General features: G+C 36.7%; 4 protein-coding genes across 7 annotated transcripts; 3 read left to right on the top strand and 1 right to left on the bottom strand.

The window, feature by feature from the left end:
* The first annotated feature begins 626 nt into the window (after nucleotides 1-626).
* On the top strand, nucleotides 627-10,625 carry LOC140977180 (protein OCTOPUS-like). Of its 2 annotated transcripts, none has more exons than XM_073441806.1 (2): nucleotides 627-2,797; nucleotides 9,818-10,625. In XM_073441806.1, exon 1 carries the CDS (start codon nucleotides 785-787, stop codon nucleotides 2,789-2,791), a length of 2,007 nt encoding a protein of 668 aa, XP_073297907.1. In that variant the 5' UTR covers nucleotides 627-784; the 3' UTR covers nucleotides 2,792-2,797; nucleotides 9,818-10,625. The 2 variants fall into 2 exon arrangements, with proteins under 2 accessions (XP_073297907.1, XP_073297908.1); XM_073441807.1 differs by having other exon boundaries at nucleotides 9,843-10,625.
* A 609-nt stretch (nucleotides 10,626-11,234) lies between these two features.
* LOC140977181 (protein NRT1/ PTR FAMILY 8.1-like) lies at nucleotides 11,235-14,603 on the bottom strand. Of its 3 annotated transcripts, none has more exons than XM_073441810.1 (5): nucleotides 14,583-14,603; nucleotides 13,435-13,572; nucleotides 13,129-13,346; nucleotides 12,431-12,981; nucleotides 11,235-12,349 (listed from the first exon to the last, which is right to left on the bottom strand). In XM_073441810.1, the coding sequence occupies exons 2-5, from the start codon at nucleotides 13,538-13,540 to the stop codon at nucleotides 11,521-11,523; spliced, it is 1,704 nt and encodes a 567-aa protein (XP_073297911.1). In that variant the 5' UTR covers nucleotides 13,541-13,572; nucleotides 14,583-14,603; the 3' UTR covers nucleotides 11,235-11,520. The 3 variants fall into 3 exon arrangements, with proteins under 3 accessions (XP_073297911.1, XP_073297910.1, XP_073297909.1); XM_073441809.1 differs by lacking the exon at nucleotides 14,583-14,603 and adding an exon at nucleotides 14,309-14,558; XM_073441808.1 differs by lacking the exon at nucleotides 14,583-14,603 and adding an exon at nucleotides 14,291-14,558.
* Nucleotides 14,604-16,027: 1,424 nt separating this feature from the next.
* On the top strand, nucleotides 16,028-18,600 carry LOC140977742 (laccase-4-like). The gene is made up of 3 exons (XM_073442482.1): nucleotides 16,028-16,121; nucleotides 16,223-16,568; nucleotides 18,597-18,600. Exons 1-3 carry the CDS (start codon nucleotides 16,028-16,030, stop codon nucleotides 18,598-18,600), a joined length of 444 nt encoding a protein of 147 aa, XP_073298583.1.
* A 1,189-nt stretch (nucleotides 18,601-19,789) lies between these two features.
* On the top strand, nucleotides 19,790-21,761 carry LOC140977182 (transcription factor DIVARICATA-like). The gene is made up of 3 exons (XM_073441811.1): nucleotides 19,790-20,074; nucleotides 20,366-20,821; nucleotides 20,900-21,761. The coding sequence occupies exons 2-3, from the start codon at nucleotides 20,406-20,408 to the stop codon at nucleotides 21,363-21,365; spliced, it is 882 nt and encodes a 293-aa protein (XP_073297912.1). The 5' UTR covers nucleotides 19,790-20,074; nucleotides 20,366-20,405; the 3' UTR covers nucleotides 21,366-21,761.
* Nucleotides 21,762-22,992: the final 1,231 nt, after the last annotated feature.

The raw sequence follows: 22,992 nt of genomic DNA on the forward strand, positions 1-22,992 counted from the left end.
ACATTATATCGAACTCTCATGTTTCAATAAAAAAATCATATCATATATAGATAATTCAAATATTTATCGTTTTATACGAGAAGAAATACTTTTCAGTATTCATATAATATAATATAAAAAAATCTAGTTTTGAATTTAATAAGTTTATCTTTTTTCTCTATGGACAATTTTGGTTATTTTTGGGTTTGACTTTACAATTAATTTTATTTAATATAATCTAAAAACATTGAACCCCAATTCATGAAATTTGAAATAATTCAAAGTTTATTTTAAATTCAAATAATTTAGTCACTCACACCATTTTCAATTTGTTATTTTTCCCAAAAAAGTTACATTAAACGTTATAGATTTAGAATAAACATAAATAAAAATTATAAATGTAGAGTCAAAATCTAATTATTTTTAGTAAAATAAATCTTTTAGGACAGTGAAAAAGGGTGTTATTGGATAAATTTTGGTTGATTACACGTATCAATAAAGGAATAATCAAAATAGTCAGATTAATTATTAATTAATGGGATAATATTTGAGATTTTATTGTGTGAATGAATTATATTATAAATGTTAAATAAATAAATAAATAAATGTAATTAATGTGTCCGATGATGATTACGGAGAAATATATAGATATAAGAGGATACCAACATTTGCACTTGCTCTTCCCCTCTCTGATTTCCTTTTAACATTTTTAAAAAATATGATCTTGAAATTAGCCATGCAAATTACTGCTGCATTGTTGTAAGATGAACTGGTGGTGCGGTGTTTTCGACCATTTGCAACGGTTATGAATCCTAACGCCACCGTCGTTGACCCAACAGCGCCTCCGCCTCCGCCGCCGCCGCCACAGCCTCCGCGGTCCTCTTTCAGCTGTGACCGCCACCCTGACGAACAGTTCTCGGGCTTTTGTCCGTCTTGCCTCTGCGAGCGCCTTACCACATTAGATAAATCTTCCTCCAACACTCCCTCGTCTTCTCGCCGCCCCTCCTCAGCTTCGGCTGCCGCCGCGGCCGCCATTAAATCGCTTTTTTCATCTTCATCTTCGAAACCCATCGTTAACAGTAACTCTCTCCCACCACCAGTTCCTACTAAACCTTCCAGACCCACCTCGTTTTTGCCTGAGCTGCGACGTTCGAAGTCATTTTCAGCGACCAAGAATGAAGCTTTAAGCCAATTATGCGAGCCCCAGAGGAAATCTTGTGACGTTAGGGTGAGAAACTCGAGCACTCTTTGGTCACTTTTTGCTCTCGACGGCGATAACAAGACCACTGCTAAGAAACCCTCTGCTCCATCCTCTCAAAACCGTCCAGAGTCTAGCCAGAATTCTAGACATTACGAATCTTGTGTTGTCAATAAGCCCGTTTTTGAGGAAACTGAATATGAGGACGACTTTAAAGACGCTGAAAATATAGAAACTCCCGTGGTGGATGATGATGATTGCGGAGATGAAATAACTCCAGTCCTGGATTCCCATTTAGAGAATCTGAGAAATAATAGCGAGCCGGAGGTAAATAATGCTGGTGTGATTGAAACAGATGTTTTTAATACGGATAATTTGAAGCCTATGAAGGACCACATAGATCTTGATACCCGAGAAAAGAAGAGTTCTGGCGGAGGATTTTGGGCAGCTGCCTCGGTTTTCAGCAAGAAATGGCACAACTGGAGGAGGAAGCAGAAGGTAAAAAAGCAGAATGATGGCGAAAATGTAGCTGCATTACCCGTTGATAAACCAATCTCAAGGCAGTACCGCGAAACTCTGTCAGAGGTGGCCGATTATGGATTTGGGAGGAGGTCTTGCGACATGGAGCCTAGGTTTTCACTTGATGTTGGAAGGATCAGCTTCGACGATCCAAGGTATTCATTCGATGAGCCTCGAGCCTCTTGGGACGGGCATTTGATTGGGAGGACTTTTCCAAGAATTGCACCAATGATTTCTGTAATTGAGGATTCCCCAGTCACACATGTCACTCGCTCTGATATGCAAATTCCAGTGGAAGAACTCGTAACAATGACAACGAACATTACCGATGAGAGTGAAGTTGTGCCTGGAGGGTCGGCACAGACCAGGGAGTATTACTCGGATTCTTCTTCGAGGAGAAGGAAGAGTCTCGATAGGTCTAGCTCAACGAGGATCGCTGAAGCTGCTGGGGCTGCAGATATTGATACTAAGGTGTTGCCCACAACTGCAGATTGCATTCACGGGCCAAAGTTACTGGTGAAAGAGAGTTTGAGGGATCCAAATTTGAATTCTTTGAGGGACGATGTTTCTGAGACTTTTGAGCTGAGTAATGGGTTTAGGGATGGTTTAAAAACTGGTGAACGAAAGGAGTCCAAAAAGTCAAGGAGTTGGAGTTGGAGGATATGGGGATTCATATACCGGCTTGGTAATGGAAACAAATTTGACGTTGAGGATAGGTATGATGGAATAAACGGCGTGGAGAGGTCATTTTCGGAGTCTTGGGAGGAGTTGCATCGGAGAGGGAATGGGGAGGCCATTGGTGGATTCAACAGAAAGGCGTTCAGGAGCAATAGTAGTGTGAGCTGGAGAAACTCCAATCACTTTGGCGGATCATTTGGGAGCTTGAGAAAACCAAATCTTGAAATAAATGGAAGCGGGAATAAGAGGAGAGACGAGTTCGTACTGGAAAAGAATAGGAGTGCAAGATATTCTCCTAACCATATTGATAATGGACCATTAAGGTTTTACTTGACGCCCATGAGAAGTGGGCGAAGAGGTATAATCAAGCCTACTAACTCGCACTCGATCACAAGAAGCGTGCTTCGTTTGAACTGATTCAAGGTCTTCCCTAGTTTAGTTCTTTTGATTTAGTGCTATATATCTTTGCTGCATTTGTTGTGTGACTACATGTACCAACTGGATTCTTGTTGTCCGAAGAGCATTGTCATCAGGATGGTATATTATAAGTATTTTAATAATAAGAAAAACCCACGTTTCTCTGTTTCTGAGTGATAGAATTCTTATTCTTTAATACCTGCATATTATCTTCATGATTTATCCCGTTATCATTCTGCCACTAGATGAAACTGATAAATATTCGATGTCCAGAAGCTCTCTCACGCTTTCTTGGATCTTGCCGTGCATGTTCTTTCCACTTGTAAACCGTTTCTAATTTAGTCACAGCTCTCTACTATCCCAGCTCTCTGACTTGTTAAAAAGGCGAAATTCATAGGATACGAACTAACACCATCATCACAGTGAGTACCACATCAGATCCAGTTCGAGCTCAAATTCTTTTAAACATGTTACCCCGTATGGACAAAACCTATAAGTTCAAAATTCTGAAGCCGGTAAATTTGAGTTTTTAAATACAATTCTCTCTATTCTTGTGATTTCGACTTTTTTACTTGTATGTTAACAGTCTTTCCGAAAGTGATGATTGTTTATTTGTCAGCAATGATTGCTTGTATTGTTGTTAGTCTCTGTCAATGAAACAAAGCTAAGTGGATCATCCACCAATAAAGAGGAACTGGAGGACAATAATTTGGTCTTGAAAAATACTGTAAATGGGCAGAGTTGTCTGTCACACTTTGATAACATGACTTGGCTCAAAGAGAATGTCCCCCTAACAGGTTGAAGTTTTGTTAGTGTGTACTTTCTGCAATACTCAAGCTCGATAAAGGTGCCACTTGAGAGCTTGAACTGAAACTCAAATAACAGCTCGAGTAGCTAGATTTGGCCCGAAACCAGGAATTGAGCTCTAATCTATCTTCGCTATCCTTGACTTTGGTTGCACCCATGGCTAAAGTCAGTTTGTTCATTTTTAATGTTACATGAAGATTACCTCAGTCACGCTAGATCAACAATGTAAAAACAGTAGTAGACCACTATTTGCAAGAGGACTGGGAGTAAGATTAAATGTGGTAATTCAATAATGTAGAAGAGGAGAGTTTGCATTCTTAGAATGTGAATACAGAGAGAGAAAAGGAACCTGAGATATTTGACTAGGAAAAGTAAAATGAAAAAATTAAAGCTTGATAAAGTTTTTTCTTTTGTCCATCAGTATTTGGAGATTCCTGGATTAGTGCTTTAAGATGGAGTTTTATATTCCTGGTTATGAGATAATACGTGTAAAAGCTCCAAAGTCGATGAAATTATTAGATTATAAGTCAAAAGGTAGCAAGAAAAACATCCCAACGTGCTTAAAAAGGGAAGAAGACAGGCTCGCTATCCAACGACATGCCAAGCAACATCAGTTCTCTAGATAACATTTGTCATTGTATGGTTGAGTATCTCTAGTCGAACTTAATCGACAACAGTTAGCAATATTGCATGCAAAATCTTTTCTTTACAGGAAGAAATTCTCTAAGCAAAATCCATTCTCTAATGCCGAAAAGCTCTATCCCGAATAGCGGAAAGTCAGGATATTTTTGCAACAAAGGGTTACGAATTACGATCCTCTTGTTATAAAGAACCAGCTCTATCTTATTTTAGTAATATACCAGGCCGGAGTATTTTGTTTGACTCCTATAATTAGTAACTCCCAAGACCTACTATGTTGGTCCCTTGCTCGGCGATATGCGTGTTGGGGAATTACACCCCGAAGCGATGCCAACCACGATGATAATAGTACCCAAAAATTGCGGAATAAAATAACCAACAAGAACACAAAGATTTACGTGGTTCACCCAATATAGGCTACGTCCACGGAGCACTGCAACTTTTATAACTGAAAGAAATATTACAACAAGTGTATACACTAATACACTCAATATTTCTCACACTCCCAACCCGAGTATACCGAGAAAATAATTTCTCTAACTCACACAAGAGAATTCCCGCACTCAAGAAAAAAATACTCTCTTTTTTTCTATGCACTCTCTATTTATCAAAGCTAAAAAGCTTTTGATTTTGGGATACAATAACTGAAGGAATTGAGCTCTATTTATAACTAATTCTCTCCAGCAATTTTATCAACACAACCGATGTGGGATTGGGATATTTTGAATATTTTATTTTGTGCGGGCCCCTCCACTTGCCTAACAATTCTCCCACTTGAAGACTTGATTTCAATCACGTCTTCACATCATCATTGCAGCAGCTCATATCTCCTCATTTATTCTTGCAGTCCAACTGAAGTTGAACACAACTTCAGTTTGTCAATGGTTACCGTCTTCGTGAGCATATCGGCTGGATTTTTACTTCCAGGAATCTTCTCCAGCATCAAGACTCCATCTTCCAGCACTGATCTGATGAAATGGTACCTAACCTGTATATGCTTTGTCCTAGCATGATAAACAGGATTTTTTGCTAAATGAATAGCACTCTGACTGTCACAGTATAATGTGCTATCTTCAAGCTTCTGACCCAATTCCTCCAGAAAGGATTTCAACCATATCATCTCCTTGCTAGCTTCTGTAACTGCAACATACTCAGCCTCAGTAGTCGAAAGCGCAACAATCTTTTGCAGCTTAGACACCCAGCTTACAACTGTACCACCTAATGTGAACACATATCCAGTAGTACTTTTCCTGCCATCCAGGTCACCACCCATATCGGCATCGACAAAACCCTGTAAGCCAAATTTTGATCTCCTGAAGCATAAAGAACAACTAGCAGTACCTTTCAAATACCTGAGAATCCACTTAACTGCTTCCCAGTGTTGCTTTCCTGGATTACTCATAAACCTGCTCACAACTCCCACTGCATGTGCTATGTCTGGTCTTGTGCACACCATTGCATACATGAGGCTTCCGACAGCAGAAGCATAAGGAACCTTATTCATATAAGCCTGCTCCTGCTCCGTCGATGGTGATTGTGCTTTGGTTAGTTTGAAATGACTAGCCAAAGGAGTACTCACAGATTTAGCTTCATCCATATTAAATCTGCTAACCACCTTTTTCACGTACTCTTCTTGAGATAACTTCAAGAATCCATTCACCCGGTCTCTGAAGATCCTCATTCCAAGGATTTGCTTTGCAGCACCCAAATCCTTCATGGCAAATTCCTTTGATAAATCTTTCTTGAGTTTATCAATTTCTTCCAGACAAGCTCCAGCTATCAGCATATCATCTACATATAGCAGTAGTATGATATAAGAACCGTCAAACTTTTTCACATAACAGCAGTGATCAGCTTGACACCTTAGGAATCCATTTTCACTCATGAATCCATCAAACTTCTTGTACCACTGTCTTGGAGCTTGTTTGAGACCGTACAAGCTCTTCTGAAGTTTGCATACCATTCTCTCTTTTCCCCGTACTTCAAAGCCCTGTGGCTGCTTCATATAAATTTCTTCATCTAGGTCACCGTGAAGAAACGCAGTCTTTACATCCAACTGCTCCAAATGTAAGTCTTCCTTCGCCACTAGTCCAAGTACAGTCCTGATAGTGGTTAATTTAACCACCGGAGAGAAAATCTCGGTGTAATCAATTCCTTCCCGTTGTTGGAAGCCTTTTACAACAAGTCTTGCCTTGTACCGCTTGCTACCATCATGCTCTTCTTTTAACCGGTACACCCACTTGTTATGTAACGCCTTTTTGCCTTGCGGAAGTTCTGTCAACTCCCACGTCTGATTGGATGACAGTGAATCCATCTCATCTTCCATGGCCAACTCCCACTTGGTTGAATCATCATTTTGCATTGCCTCTTCATAAGTCTCCGGTTCACCTTTGTCTGTCAGCAAAATATAGTGAAGTGCAGGGGAGTATCTATCAGGTGGTCTAATGGTTCTCAAAGATCTCCTGAGTTCAATCACCGGAGTTTGTGGGTCATCATCTTGTGCAGTTTCTTCTTCATCTTCCTGGTTACTGGTTTTCGATTCATTCACAGGAATGTTTGTCAATGGCACTTCATCAGTCTTCTCGACTTCAGGACATTCATCTCCAGCTCCAATGTCTGACTTGTCCTTGTACAGAAGTTTCTCATTAAAGATTACATCCCTGCTCCGAATGATCTTCCGATTTTGGTCATCCCAGAAACGATAACCAAACTCATTATCTCCATAACCAATAAAGAAGCACTTCTTTGATTTCGGATCAAGTTTTGTTCTGCTTGCTGAATCAATATGAACATAGGATAGACATCCAAACACTTTCAAGAAAGAAAGGTTTACTTCTTTGCCGCTCCAAACCTCTTCGGGTATTTTGTAGTCCAGTGGTACCGAAGGTCCTCTGTTGATCAGATATGCTGCAGTGTTAACAGCATCAGCCCAGAATGATTTTGGCAATCCAGAATGCAATCTCATGCTCCTTGCGCGTTCATTCAAGGTCCTGTTCATCCTTTCAGCTACACCATTCTGTTGAGGTGTACCAGGAATGGTTTTCTCCATCTTGATCCCGTTCTGTGCACAATATTTCTTGAACTCATCATCTTCATATTCTCCACCATTGTCAGACCGTAAGCACTTCACCTTCAAGTTGGTCTCATTTTCCACCATGGCTTTCCACCTTTTAAAGGTCTCGTAAACATCAGATTTATTTTTCAGAAAATAAACCCAAACTTTTCTACTCGAATCGTCAATGAATGTGACATAGTATCTCGAGCCTCCAAGGGATGTCACAGGAGATGGTCCCCATACATCAGTATGAACCAGCTCCAACTTTGCTGCTTTCGGTTCTCTACCGCCTTTTGAAAAGCTCACCTTCTTCTGCTTTCCAAAGATACAGCTTTCACATAGTTGGTGTTCAACAGTCTTTAATTCTGGTAGCTTTCCTTTTGACACCAACATCTTCATTCCCTTCTCACTCATGTGTCCAAGTCTATAATGCCATAGACTTGAATTGGCTCCAGCATCCACAGCTGCTAATGTGTCTCTGCAACTGGAAGTCATATACAATGTTCCAGTTTTCTTTCCTCGAGCAACAATCATGGCTCCTTTGTTCACTTTCCAGGAACCATCACCGAAGGTCACATTGTGGCCTTCATCATCGAGCTGTCCCACCGAGATCAGATTGCGTGTCAAATTTGGTACATGTCTGACTTTGTTGATTTTCCAGACAGATCCATTTGACATCTTCATCCGTACATCACCCATACCAACAATTTCCAAGGGTTTTCCATCAGCCAGGAAAACTTTTCCGTAATCGCCAGCGATGTAATTATCAAATACATCGCGATCACCAGTGGTATGAAACGAAGCTCCCGAGTCCATAACCCAAGAATCAACAGGGCTTTCCATGGATAATAGCAGAGCATCATGTACTTCATCAGTGACAGCATTGGCATTATTTTTCATTGATCTGCAGTTCTTTTTCAGGTGACCAGTCTCACCACAGCTCCAGCACTTCATATTCTTTTCAGAGATGTTTTTGTCTTTTCCATTTCTTGACTTGGATCTACCGCGCCATCGGTTGGAACTCCTTTCACCACTCCTGCCTCTTCCTCTGTTATCAAGATTTAGAGCAGATCTCGATGATGTTGCTTCACCCGAGTCTTTCCTGCGAACTTCTTCAGCTAGGATTTGATCTCTAACATCATTGAGTTGTAGTTTTCCTTTTCCAACAGAGTTGCTAACCGCTGCCCGCATCGGTTCCCAAGTTTCTGGTAAAGACGCCAGAAGAATAAGTGCACGAATCTCATCATCAAATTTGATGTCCACCGATGTCAGCTGGGAGACAATCGTGTTGAATTCATTTATGTGTTTTGCCACCGAAGCACCTTCTCCCATCTTCAAGTTGAATAACTTCTTCATGAGATGTACTTTGTTGTTTGCTGATGGCTTCTCGTACATGTCTGACAGAATGGTCATCATCTCCTCCGTGGTTTTGGCCTCCGCCACGTTATGCGCCACGTTCTTTGTTAGGGTCAATCGTATGACACCTAAAACCTGTCGGTCAAGGAGCTCCCAATCATCATCCTCCATCTTTTCCGGTTTCTTTCCTGATAGAGGTTGATGGAGCTTCTTACTGTACAGATAATCTCTTATCTGTAACCGCCAGAACGAAAAATCTGTTCCATCGAACTTGTTGATTCCTGGTCCCGATCCATCATCTCCGGCCATCACTTCTCTAGCCTTAGCAAAAAATCTAAAAAATCTTTTCTGATGTGGAAGATCAGACAAAGCTGCAACCACAGAGCATACTCAGAATTCTTAAGAATTTTCACAACAAGGCTCTGATACCAGTTGTTGGGGAATTACACCCCCAAAACGATGCCGACCACGATGATAATAGTACCCAAAAACTTGCGGAATAAAATAACCAACAAGAACACAAAGATTTACGTGGTTCACCCAATATAGGCTACGTCCACGGAGCACTGCAACTTTTATAACTGGAAGAAATATTACAACAAGTGTATACACCAATACACTCAATATTTCTCACACTCCCAACCCGATTATACCGAGAAAATAATTTCTCTAACTCACACAAGAGAATTCCCGCACTCAAGAAAAAAATACACTCTTTTTTTCTATGCACTCTCTATTTATCAAAGCTAAAAAGCTTTTGATTTTGGGATACAATAACTGAAGGAATTGAGCTCTATTTATAACTAATTCTCTCCAGCAATTTTATCAACACAACCGACGTGGGATTGGGATATTTTGAATATTTTATTTTGTGCGGGCCCCTCCACTTGCCTAACAATGCGATGTCAGGATAGCCATGAGGAGGGAACCTTAAAACTGCTAGAGCCTAGAAGATAATAGCTGACCAAAAACACGAGGATCGTTTCCTTTTAAAAAAACAAGCAATGGAAAACTATATTTCCATTCTGCACTTAACAATAAGTGCAATTATTGTTCACACAAATCAAACAATCTCCACAATTATTAACGTGATAGCAGCTGGAAATCCTTTGCATGGCTCGTATTATACCATTTATATGAATTATTTCTGTTGTTGTTTTTGCTTATAGATATACCTGCGTCATGTTAAATCAGGAGTCCAACCATTCGGCGGTATCTTGGGCTTCTATGTGCTTTTCTAAAGATGAAGGTGGCATTGGTCTTCGGGATTTGAGGAGCTGGAATAAATCCCTACTCTCAAAAGTCCTATGGCATTTTCAATCAGACAGACAATCATTATGGCTTTGGTGAATACACCATATTTACCCCTCTAGGGTGGACTTATGGACATGGAAAGTCAGGCGTTCGGACTCCCCTCTCATCAAGCGGGTTCTTTATATTAGAGATGAGCTTCTTGCCTCTGCAGACTCTCCCTCAGCTGCGAGGCTGGACTCCTGGTTTGGTCATAGCACCTTGGGTGCTAACAGAGTTTATCAGTACTTTCGGCCTTGTAGACAAATGGTCCCCTGAGGGCTGAGCATCAGTTGTTTGGGGTTCTTACATTTTGCCAAAGCATGCCTTTACACTTTGGCGTGGAGCTCAGAGGCGACTCCCTACCCAGGATAGACTTCCTTTTGTCCTGGATAAGGGATGCTGCCTTTGCAGTCCGGAATAGACCGACTTCGAAAATCTCTAAAGCAAGAACATTGTCTTTCTCGGCTACCATTTATCATAATTGGACTGCTGAAAATATGAAGATGTTTGAAGGACTGGATGCAGATTTAGATATGACTTTCTTTAAAGTTAAAGTGCATGTTTATCATTGTATTTACAACTTATATCCCCAAAATCTGTTATGATGGTGATATGATTGTGGCCTAGTGAACTCTGCTCTAATTAGACTTTATCTGTATTTGGTCTGGGAATGCCCTGTATATTTGTACTTGTATTGGTTGAGTAATATATTTCTTTATGTGCCGATAAAAAAAAGGAGATATACATCATAAGGATTATTAATCATAAGATATATTTGATATTTATAGCCATACATGTTTTATTATATCTTGCTCTGATACAAAACCCAAAAGAGTCGCTTTTGTCAAAAACGTGCCATACTATATTAAAAGACAGAAGATATTAGATTGTTGATCCACGTATAGAATCCATGGAGTTAATTCTCTTTTTCAAAACTATTTTTCTTTTGATGAAGATAAATGAATGTTCTACTAGTCTACTTTGTTAAAACTCATCAGGTACTAATAAGTAATAACTTATTACAGTAAACAAAATATCTTGTACTTACCATATTCCGACAGACGTGTACCTGCAGCGAGAGCTCGTAATATCCCCCCCTACCAGGAATTTCACAAGTTTCCCTTGAGTTCAACTTTCTTGAGCTCGAGAACCTGTTATGTTTAGCGAATGGAGGTCATATTCTAAATAAATGTGGTGAAAAGGTTAGAAATTTAAACGCCTATTAGCTCAAAAAGGTGACAACTCTGATCTACATAACCTTCAGGAATCCATAGTAATAGGGAAATTTTTGTTGTAATTCTGGTAAGTGAAGCATCATAGGTATGTCCTGAAAATAGTTCTTCAATAATAATTTATGCGTAGATAGTGTATTTCAAGTTGTCGTAGAGTAATACCAAGTGGAGACGCCGATTACATGCCAGGAAATAAAATAAGCGGACAACAATGATGCTACGAACATAAAATCGGAATAAAAACAATATTTCTAAATATAAGATCCGAATGGATTTGTTTGTCTCCTCCGGCAAGGTTTACGGAGATTTCTTGAAACCGGAAAGTGGTCGTCCTGCTCCATTATGGCTTACAATTTTCTTGCAACTTTCTTGTAAGTGTACCAGTTTGCAATCAACAGGTAAACAAAGAAATTGATGGAGCTGAGAATGGCTAGGAGCCAGTAAAAGTAGTCGAGACGACCTCTATTCAAGTTATCAGGAATCCAGCCAAGCCTGCCATTGCTAGCCGTCAATTTTGTCACGATTATTACCAGCAACGTGCTTAGATAATTGCCCAATGCATTAGTTGTGAGTGATAGCGCGGAGCACAAACTTCTCATGGCATCAGGCGCTTGGTCGTAAAAGAACTCGAGTTGTCCGATAAATGTGAAAACTTCTGCGCATCCAACAAGAAAGTACTGTGGGACTTGCCAGAAGATCGACATGGGAATGGTCTTGAGATCATAGTAATTGTTTCTTCTAACATAATCAAGCCGAGCAACCTCGAGCGCACCGGCAACAATCATAGAAAAAATCGAGATGACAAGCCCGATTCCCATTCTTTGGAGCTGTGTGAATCCCCTCTCATTTCCAGTGAATTTTCTTGCCTTTGGAATGATTACCAAGTCATACACAAGTGTCCAGAATATGACACTTAATGTATCAAAAAGCGACAGGGAAGCTGATGGAATCTTGAAGTTTGGTCCGATGCTTTGATCCAGGGTGTTACCTTGTAGAACAAACATTGTGCTCATTTGACTGTAGACGGTAGAGAAAACGATCCCAGAAGCCCAAATTGGGAGTAGGCGGATTACAGATTTAAACTCTTCGACCTGAGTCACCGTACAGAGTTTCCATGGTTGCCCTTCCCCTTTTGAATCGTCAGTTTCAGTCTCCACTGCTGCCTTATCAAAGAACCTAGTTTCAACATGCTACAATTAGTGCTACCATATTCAACGTGTTGCTAATGTACTAATATCAGAGGGTTCGGAATATTACCTGAACTTCTCGGTGTGCTCAAGTTTGCGGCTGCCCTGAATTTTAGATTCGATATCGACTGTTTCATAAAGAAGAGACTTGTCCAAGGGAACTTTTACGTGGGTTTTTCTCAAGGATGCAACCAAAACCTGAGCAATTCTTGTTAGGGGACTCCCTCCAGGAACTTGTATCCGATACAAATGGCTTCCAAAGAAAAAAAATGCAACTGCAATGGCCATAGAAACTGCTGGAATCCCGAACCCCCAACTCCAGCCCACGTTCATTTGTATCCAAACCAAGACGGATGAAGCTATAAGAGCACCAACGTTAATCGACATGTAAAACCAATTAAAGAAAGAACTCTTCTTCTTCTTTTCGTTTTCATCACTTTCATCAAATTGATCGGCGCCAAAGGACGAGACGCAGGGTTTGATTCCACCAGTTCCAAGAGCAATCAAGTATAGAGCCACAAAGAAGATGGCGGTTTGTGACGACTTCGGATGGCAAGCATTCTCATCACATTCTGGCTTTAGCCCATTAACCGAAGCAGATAACGTCAAAAGTGTCATTCCCTGTAACCAAAAAAAAAATCATAACCCATTGAATCAACATCAAATTTGTCCCTAGCAGTATCATGCTGCTTTGATCAAATTAAACCAGAACGAGTAGTTTACTATGATATAGAAAATATTAAAGGCACAATAACACGAATAACATACAAGAACGTAGATTGTAGAGAAAGTCGCAATGGTCCAATATCTTCCCAGGTATGAATCAGCCAAGAAAGCACCGATAAGTGGAGTTATATAGCAGGTTCCTGACCAATTTGTGACAGTTTTCGATGCAGTTGCGTTCCCTTGGTTAAGACGTAGCTCTAGATAGTTTACCAAATTAGTGCCCATTCCATAATATGCCAATCTCTCGCAACACTCGGTTACTGTTGAAAATATAAATTCACCAATTATCATGCAACAAAAAAATGCTGAAACTTTAAAGCACACGTAGAACAGAGACAAAAATCTCACAAAGGATGAAGCGGCATGCTTTCCAGTTTCCAGTTTTCTCCTTATTAGCTGGTCTTTTGTGGATATCTAAAGTCCCGTCATTTGTATGCATATGCTCTTCTCCCATGGCTGCAATCTTTAACTCTTCCCCCCGTAATCCTGGTAATTACATCATATTGAGTCGTTAAAATCAACCACCAAACAAATATAGAGCAGAATTCATCTACATAAGAAAGCATGTCTTCCAAAATCATACACCCATCGTCCATAGAAAGCAAGAAATTTAGTTTTTAGTAACTATGTTCATATAGAACATCATATCAGTCTAGCAAGAGGATTCTTAAAGGGAGCAACATAACACAAGTCTTGATCATAAATCATAATCTGAATTATAAACTAATTGTAAATTGATGCTTCTTAATTCATGGAAAATCTATGATTATATCCCCAGGACTATTTCAAATGCTTTGTCCGAAAAAAAAAAGGCTTTGGAAAAGATTATAGAAATTGTTGTATTCTTTACAGGTAGGATCCACACGATCTGAAAGTAGGGCACCACAAAAAAAGCTAAATAATGATATTAAATTATGTAGTACGAGAATGTTTGAGACAAAAGTTAAACCCAAAGCCTCTTGATATGGCCTAGATCCATTAAAATATTCATGGAATCTCATAATTAATTACCAATTTATGAAGAAAGCAAAATCGGAAGAGAAAAAGAAAACTTTCGACAGAAACCAAGTATAACAAGCTTTCTTGACAATAGAATCTGAAATTCCCAAAATCTAGTACTCGGATCTTTTNAAAAAAAAAAAAAAAAAAAAAAAAAAAAAAAAAAAAAAAAGACCTAAGATTATCAAAAACAGAAAAAACCCACAAAGATTCAGAAACAAACTTGAATCCTGATATCCCAACAAGCGGATAAAAGCGTAGCATGCAGAAGACGACAAGCCAACGAAAAAAATCCCGGCTTTTACAAGAAAGTTATAACAAAACCAGGATTTATGACTGTTGCATCTTGGTTATTATCAAGATTTGATCAAAACAGACGAACAACAAAGAGCAAATCTTTAAGAAAATTTAAATAGGGGAGAGAGAGATTGCATGCGAGGAGAAGCAGCATAGATTGGGAACTGTGCTCGTTACTCCTAGCTGTATTATTATCATACATTATTAATTGATATAGAAGATTGCATCGATGCGAGCAATTCTTGCCATTCATCGAAGCCCTAGAAATGCGGAGAAAATATTTTTGGTGGCTAATAGTGGTCAAATAAACATAAAAATTCATATGCTTTTACTATTCAATTTTATAAGACGAATCTGTTATCCGATCCGACACATGAAAAGTTATTATTTTTTATACATAAAATATTACTTTTTACTTTATTTATGGACTAGATCGACTCGTTTCACGGACATTAATCCGTGAGACGTCTCACATTTGATATACTTTTGATGAATCGTTTATTTATTTCGATTATTTAAAAAAACATGATAAATATAAAGTTTTCAACTTAATTCATATGCATATTTTGATAAATATAAAGTTTTTAAATTAATTAATATGACGTCTTATGAGAACATGCATGCGGTTTTAACCAATTTGAAATTTTATATCATCACCGCTGTCACCAACATTAAATAATTGGACAAAATTGAAGATCATTTGTACGTCACAAATTTGATTTTTGCCTAAAAAAGAAAGTATTCAGCTCTACACTATATAACTTTATCAAGGGGGAAACTATTATACCCGTAATAACACACACATGTTACGTATGCAATTGCCAACTGAATGTCTTAATTTGAATTTAAGGTTGTATGTATTTGGCGATATGTATTTATATCCTTAGATTTCGATTATAGGTTTATTGTTAACAATTAAACAATAAATCAAATGTTAAATTCATATAAAATTTATTTACACGTTATTAATTATAAAATGACCGATAGAATTTCAATAAAATCATTATTGAGTGAACTTGAAATTTATCATAATTAACATTTAATATTTTATATAAACATGTAAGAGGTGAATCTGAAATTTATGATCTTATTTTCAAAACAAGAAAAATATATTTGAAATCCATGAATCTAAATGCACCTTAATAATTTAAAGTATGTATTAATAAGTAATATAATATATATTGTTTCAAAATTAGTACGATTTGTTGGTATATAAAAAAAATTGATCAAGATATTAAATTATTAATACTACGCTTTAAAAATGTATGTTGTTTCAGAAAATAAAGAAATTACTACGAAAATTTAATTTATGATGCAAAAACCTATAAGCTAATGTGGCGTGGTTTGTAGATTACATTGTTAAGCCTAATGATTTCGCTAACACATATTCGAAAAGTAACGAGTCGACATAAAAAAATAGGCAAAAACTTGTGTGAGACGGTCTCACGGGTCGTATTTGTGAGACGGATCTCTTATTTGGGTCATCCATAAAAAATATTACTTTTTATGCTAAGAGTATTACTTTTTGTTGTGAATATGGGTAGGGTTGACCCGTCTCACAGATTAAGATCCGTGAGAGGGTCTCACATGATACCCACTCAAAAAAATATATCAAGAACCTAATGATCAAGGTGTCGGAAAGTACATGGTGACAGCGTCAACGTTCACGGACACACCTATTGTCGTGGTGGACAATATGGCGGCCACTGCGACTATGCATTACTCCGGCACCCAGGCCAGTTCTCCGACCACATTTGCAACCCCGCCCGCAAGAAATGCCACGCCTGTTAATATCCGGCGAAAGTCCCATAAAAAATCGACCATTCTCTGTTGTTTACAGTCGGGCTGGGGATCAGTCCGTGCTCCACCTGCAAGGCAGGAAACAGGAGCCGCGTTGTGGACTCGGTAAATAATGTCACGTTCGTGATGCCGAATACTGGTCTTCTTCAAGCGCATTACTTCAAGATTAAGGGAATTTTCACCACTGTTTTTCCCGGGAATCCATCGTTTAAGTTCAACTATACCGGCACCCCACCTTCCAATCTAGGGACTACGATTGGGACAAAGGTTTATAGGGTTTCTTACAATAACACAGTTCAGGTTGTTTTACAGGATACTGGAATTATTGCGCCGGAAAACCATCCTGTTCGTCTGCACGGATTCAATTTCTTTGCAGTGGGAAAATGGTTAGGGAATTATAATCCAAATACAGATCCTAATTCAATTTCTTTCGCATTAATCCTATTTACGCTCAACAAAATTTTTTTGATGGTCAAGATTATTTTTTGCATATATATTTTTCTGATGACATATATGATATACAACAATTTTTCCTTTTCTTAATCACCAATAACATGCTTAAACAACTTCAAAATAATAATAATAATAATAATAATAATATTCCTAAACCAGTACATTATAGGCGCGAGGGTTTTTTTTTTTTTTTTAACTCTGGTCAACTATTTTTCTTAAAAATTATCATTCAAATCGACGGGAAAAAAAAATAAAAAAACGAAAGAGCTACTAGATATACATTTGCAGCTGGAATGTGGAAGATGGTCGTATATAGGTTTTCTATATTTGTTATGCAATAAAAAATCTCACGCTTACGTTTAGATTAAAAAGTAAATAAATTATTTTTCCTAATACGTCTAAAAATCTATAAAAAAAATTCTAATCTTATCCAAACTAGCTATTATAAGACCAATGATGTATCATGTGTATACATAAGATGTTACGTGTGTAAATTGTAATTACTAATTAGTTAATAATATTAGGTGCATGGTATATATACTAGAATGTAATTAATAAAGTTGGAAAGAAATCAACTTTGGAATGAAATTAGAACATGAATGGAATGATATGTTTTTTCATTTAAATGTTTGGTACTAAAAATGAAACATGAATGAAATAAAATTATTTTTAATTATCAAATAATTTCTTAATTAAATTTAAAAATACTAAAAAATGTTTATTATTAATATTATTATTATTAAAAACAATAAAATATTATTATTATTAGAGAGTTTATATTTACATTCTATTTTGTATTATCTTTATTCCACTTTATATGTAAAATATGTATCAAATATACACTCCACTTCATGAGTCAAATTTGTTCACAAATGTATTACAAATAACAAGAAACAATGTGTAAATATCAATTCCCTATTATTATCATGAAGATATATATAGAATTATACTAGTTAAGCTAAATAAAACATTTATAAATATAAAAAAAATAAGGAGTAAATGAGGAGTCGAGTGATCATTCTCATCCGAAATGAATATTCTCTTGAATATTCATTTCATTCTTACATCATTTCCTTCTACCAAGCATGTTCTTACATTATTCTCAAATATATGGGTTGTATTTTCTTGTGAGACGGTCTTACGAATCTTTATCTGTGAGACGAGTCAACCATACCGATATTCACAATAAAAAGTAATACTCTTAGCATAAAAAATAATACTTTTTCATGGATGACCTAAATAAGAGATACATCTAACAAATTAAATACGACCCGTGAGACCGTTTCACATAAGTTTTTGTCTTGTTTCTTACCTCAACCAGGTCGCAGTCCCACTTTAAATTAATTTTTATTGTGGATAAATTCTTGTTTCATTTTTTTTAAAGACAATTCTTGTTTCTTTTCAAATATATATTATTCGCAAATTAAACTTTAACGTCAACATAAAATATAGTGCCTGCTTTTTCCTGTCATTATTAATTATCAGTGAAAATTTTCAATACCTTAAAAATATTAATATAAATCTTCGAATTTATTTCTTCCGCAAATAAAATATATCGAATTTATTACGATGCTTCACAATCATCATAAATTGTGTATCGGTAATCGTTATGTGGAAGATGGAGATATATATATTAAAAAATTTGTCACCAAAAGAAAGACAAGTCCGCGGTCCCTAAATGTAAATGCTGCAAATTCGAGAGCCAATCACTTCTCTTTATTTTATGAAAATTTCGTCTTTTTTTTTTTATAGTTTTATTTAATACAATACATGCAATCATTCATCAGCCAATGATTAATAAAACAGAAATTAAAAAACAATTTTATATCAAATATTATATATATATATATATAATTATTATATATGTTCATTATATTGTGCATAGAAATTCAAGAAACACAGTCTCACAGAGAACCTCGAACGAAGACTTATTAACAATTTTTCTTTTTCTTTTTCTATAGGTGATAAGCACATTGCGAAATCACTAATATTGAAGCCCATTTATTTAATTTGTTAATTAATTGTAGTTATATAAGGGCAGTAACAATTTATATTTATATTTAATTTTCAGATTCATCAATTTAACATTTTTAAACGTAAAAATCTTGATATTCTTAATTTTTTTGGTACAAGACAAACCACCGTAGTGAATCAAACTCGAGACATGGTCTCTGATATTAATTGTATGACCAAATGTATTTTGTTTTACAAAAAATTATAGTCAATGATAATAATACAATTTTAATATTGTAAATCGTATAACTGTCCAAACGTCAAGTTTTGCTCTCTAAAAAAACTAAACTCAGTGATGATTTAAGTATAATTTAAAAATGAACTCGGTTACAGTCGAGACAAGGAAGGTATGGCACAATTTTAATGCACATTGATGAAGACCCGTTAAATAACCCGACCCGTTTAAATATAATTTTAAAAATAAATATATTCTTTTTAAGAAATTATAATTTAATTTATTATTATTATTATATATTTGTTTGAGAGAATTCAAGAAAGTCAAAATAGACGACAACCATTGGTTTAAATACCATGCGAAGCGTGGTGACGTGGTGATTCTTTGGACCAATGATAAGGAAATACCCCATTCTCTTTATTGCATTCGGACAAATCTGCCAAATGCTCCATCTTGGAATTTCAATTAATCAAATTAAGATTATTATTAATTTTATATAACTTTATCATAATTTATACTTTATATTTTCATGTTCTAAATAATAACGTACACAATATGCAAATACANTATCTTTAAAGTTATATTCGAAATACAATATTAATTTTGTATTTTCAAAGTTAAATATATAGAAATGCCATGTATGTATTTTTATGTTTTTGGAAGAAAGACGTTTTGTTTGAATTGGATTATTTACTTCTTACCAAAATTATATTTTACATTTTTAAAAATATAATGTTTCTAATCATCATAGTATAATGCAGTAATGTTTATATAGGGAAAAGAAAATATATTTATTTGTATTTCTAAACATTAATTAAAGCTGAAATACGTAAGAATTGAAATTGTAGATCAAAACACTACGTATTGATCTGTCCAAACAAGAATTCTTTAATAGCCAACAACCAGCTCAGATATTCACGAAGGCGTCTGCTACCCAATTATTGATAAACACCTTCAAGTATTAATCAGTCTCCATCTCCTCTTTTTTTACCACACATTTTGCTGGGGTGTTCTGCTCTAAACACCGTTCCCTCTACTCTAAGAAACAAGAACGAATAAAATTTAGACATAAGATTCACTTCTTCGAGCTCAGCAATCAGCTTCAGAATACTTTTAAACGAAAGAAACAACCATTTTTCATGATTCTGATTCTAAATCCCGAAGAATTTTTCCCTCTTTAATCGACTTTTAATCTGACAATACTGTAGTATTGTCCATCTCATGACGGCCGTATTCTGTTTCCTGTCACAGGTTCACTGTATCTTTCTTCACTTTGTCATCTTCCTTTGTCCGCCTATTATATTTGTATCTGTATCTGTATCTGTATCCACTTTTTTCAACAGTGTCTTGAAATTTTCCTCGGGCACACGAAAGTTGAGTGGCCTTTCCAAGATTCCTCACCGTGTGTGAAAAAATAAAAAAGTAGTATTCAGATTCCCATTTTTTGACTTAATGCTCTAGCAAATCTCCACTTATCTATATCTACTCTTGTATTGGCTGCAAATTCCTTTGCTTCAATTCCAGGTGGGTTTTTTGTTTTAGGTAATTTCACCTCACCAGGTGGTGAAATATACAGGCGACAATGGACAGAGAAACGCTGCAGCCATGGATCAGGACGTCGGACTGGTTGTTCGAGGAAAATAAGGTGATGACGAAATGGACACCCGAGGAAAATAAGAGATTTGAGAATGCACTTGCGTTCTTCGACAAAGATACCCCAGACAGGTGGTACAATGTGGCGGCAATGATTCCTGGAAAGACGGTAAGTGATGTGATGAAACAGTATAAAGAATTGGTAGAAGATGTTAGTGACATAGAAGCAGGGCTAATCCCGATTCCAGGTTATGCGAACAACACTTTCACCTTGGAGTGGGTGAGTAGTCACCCCTGTCAGGGATTGAAACCATTGTATAATCCAGCCGGGAAACGGAGCTCTTCGATTCGGGGTCCCGATCACGAACGGAAAAAAGGGGTGCCCTGGACTGAGGAGGAACACAGGTGATTGAACTGACTTTCCTTTTCTTGTTTTTTAGTTTCTTCCGTAGGATCTTTTTACTTATTTTTCGAGGCGATCAGGCAATTTCTGCTGGGCCTGAAAAAGTACGGAAAAGGGGATTGGAGGAACATTTCGCGAAACTTCGTAACAACGAGGACCCCCACACAAGTCGCGAGTCATGCTCAGAAGTACTTTATCAGGCAAGTTTCCGGGGGGAAAGACAAGAGAAGATCAAGCATACACGATATCACAACTGGAAATCTCGCCGAAACCGAATCTTCATCACCTGATAAAGATCTAAACTTGCCTAATTCGCCGCATAAATCAGCTTTAATCTTGAAATCCCAACAAGATTCAGGCGAAATTGCAGGTTTGGTGCCGGAAATGTACGAATCTCATAATGTTCTGCAAGATCCAGGGTCAATTATGGGTTTCGCTCCTGGAAGCAACGGCTTCATCATCACTCATTTTCCAGGGAATTCTTCATTTGGATTCGACCTTTACAATAGTGCGATTTTCCAGGTGCAACGCGCGGAGCAACATTGATTTCTACAGCCCTGGAAAGCTGATTTTGCTAGGAGACTTGAAATAGTACTCCATACATCATACATGTCATATCAGCAAGATTTTAATCTTGACTTATAAGTAAATTATGGTCTTAATTTTCAGCTGTTCATGATGAGAAATCTTCAACTTACAAATGTAAATATTGATAATACAAATCGCAGTATAACTTCCCAGTCGAAATTCGCGTACTAAGGTCGGAACAAATGGAGATTCTTATTCTCACAAGTGTTACTCTCTGCTTGTCCTATGATTCCAACTTGACAGAATATAATCTTTTCCATGTTTTGATGATTAAAACAAACATAAGCATCTCATGCTCAGATCCTAATATCTTTTCTTTATTAAATTTCTTCGAATTTCCTCTGTTTTCGTGCTTTTACACTGGTTTTGAATCACATTTACAATAAAATTAACAAATGGGTCTCACCAGGGATCAAATCTAGTGTTTAATTTCTTTCTGACGCTTTCGAAGCTTTATCCATACCATTGGTTCCTCCTGTTTATTCTCATAACCTTATTCTTCTCTCTTTTTTCCCCCTTTTATTTTGAGAATTATAACTATATTCTTCTGAAATATCTTTCAAGATTGATCCTGATAAGTGATTCTCCAAGCATTTCGACCATATTTTTTCATATATTATTCGAGTTGAATTTGGGTATGGAGTTTATATTTAAGAACATTATTCTTGAAATTTAAACATTATTTGAACTTAAAAAACGATTACAAGTGGTCCCCCGGAGGAAAGAGTTAACGTCTCAAAAAGTTGGGAGAACTATTAGTCCTTCAACCTTTAGATATGAATCTAAGGAATTGAATTGAAAAAAAAAAACCCATTATTTCTCTCCCGATAAAGGGGTCCGAACCAGATTATTAGTAAAACAGGCATTCGTAAATTTCGGAGTTAATCTATCGTTCATCGAGAGTATTTCTCATCATATTCCAAAACTATTACATCATGTTGGTTTTCATTATTTAAATGAAAGTCGACGTCATATATTAATGTTCAAATAAGTAAAATTCCATCACATCGTAAAAATGAAAACGATCAAAGTAGACAGCAGAAAAATCCATAGAATCCGTGCTCTACTGATGATATTCTCTCTCTAGGATTGATCCTAAAAAGAACCCATAAAATTTAATACAAATTTTCAAACAACATTAATCAAAAGATTTGAAATCTACCTATATTTGATCGGACAAAATCAAAACTAAATCTTGAAGTTCTTATATACCATTTTAGGTCCCCATCTCAGCCATTAGCAAGCACAATATTTTTATGGCAACAAGAGCAAAATTCCAATCCAGACGAACTCTTTCGGGAAATGACAAACCAACCCCACTCTCCATTTTCCTTTTTCAAATGGAGCCCCCATTTTTTTGCAAGTTGCCCATTTAAAGAACTTTTTTACTACTTTATTCTCAATGATCGTGATATTCCCCCTTGTGTATATTAAGACCGTATACCTTATCTTACAATCTAAAATAAATTTTATGTCTGTGTTCTTTATTCTTATTCTCACTAGATTCTCTTACCTTTTTTTTTTCGATACGATAAAATCGATACCAATCTTTTGTCACAACTCGCAAAGTCAGAATTATTTGATG

This window comes from Primulina huaijiensis, chromosome 5 (assembly GCF_012295235.1).
Source record: "Primulina huaijiensis isolate GDHJ02 chromosome 5, ASM1229523v2, whole genome shotgun sequence".
Taxonomy (NCBI): Eukaryota; Viridiplantae; Streptophyta; class Magnoliopsida; order Lamiales; family Gesneriaceae; genus Primulina; species Primulina huaijiensis.

What these genes read in the sequence shown, in the direction of transcription:
- LOC140977181 (XM_073441810.1), bottom strand. Translation starts at nt 13,540, where the DNA reads ATGGGAGAAGAGCATATGCATACAAATGACGGGACTTTAGATATCCAC. An exon ending in AGCATGCCGCTTCATCCTTT is followed by an intron (nt 13,347 to 13,434) that starts GTGAGATTTTTG and finishes TATTTTCAACAG; the next exon opens with TAACCGAGTGTTGCGAGAGA. An exon ending in TCTCTACAATCTACGTTCTT is followed by an intron (nt 12,982 to 13,128) that starts GTATGTTATTCG and finishes TTTTGGTTACAG; the next exon opens with GGAATGACACTTTTGACGTT.
- LOC140977182 (XM_073441811.1), top strand. Translation starts at nt 20,406, where the DNA reads ATGGACAGAGAAACGCTGCAGCCATGGATCAGGACGTCGGACTGGTTG. An exon ending in TGGACTGAGGAGGAACACAG is followed by an intron (nt 20,822 to 20,899) that starts GTGATTGAACTG and finishes CGAGGCGATCAG; the next exon opens with GCAATTTCTGCTGGGCCTGA.
- LOC140977742 (XM_073442482.1), top strand. Translation starts at nt 16,028, where the DNA reads ATGGTGACAGCGTCAACGTTCACGGACACACCTATTGTCGTGGTGGAC. An exon ending in TTACTCCGGCACCCAGGCCA is followed by an intron (nt 16,122 to 16,222) that starts GTTCTCCGACCA and finishes TGTTGTTTACAG; the next exon opens with TCGGGCTGGGGATCAGTCCG.
- LOC140977180 (XM_073441806.1), top strand. Translation starts at nt 785, where the DNA reads ATGAATCCTAACGCCACCGTCGTTGACCCAACAGCGCCTCCGCCTCCG.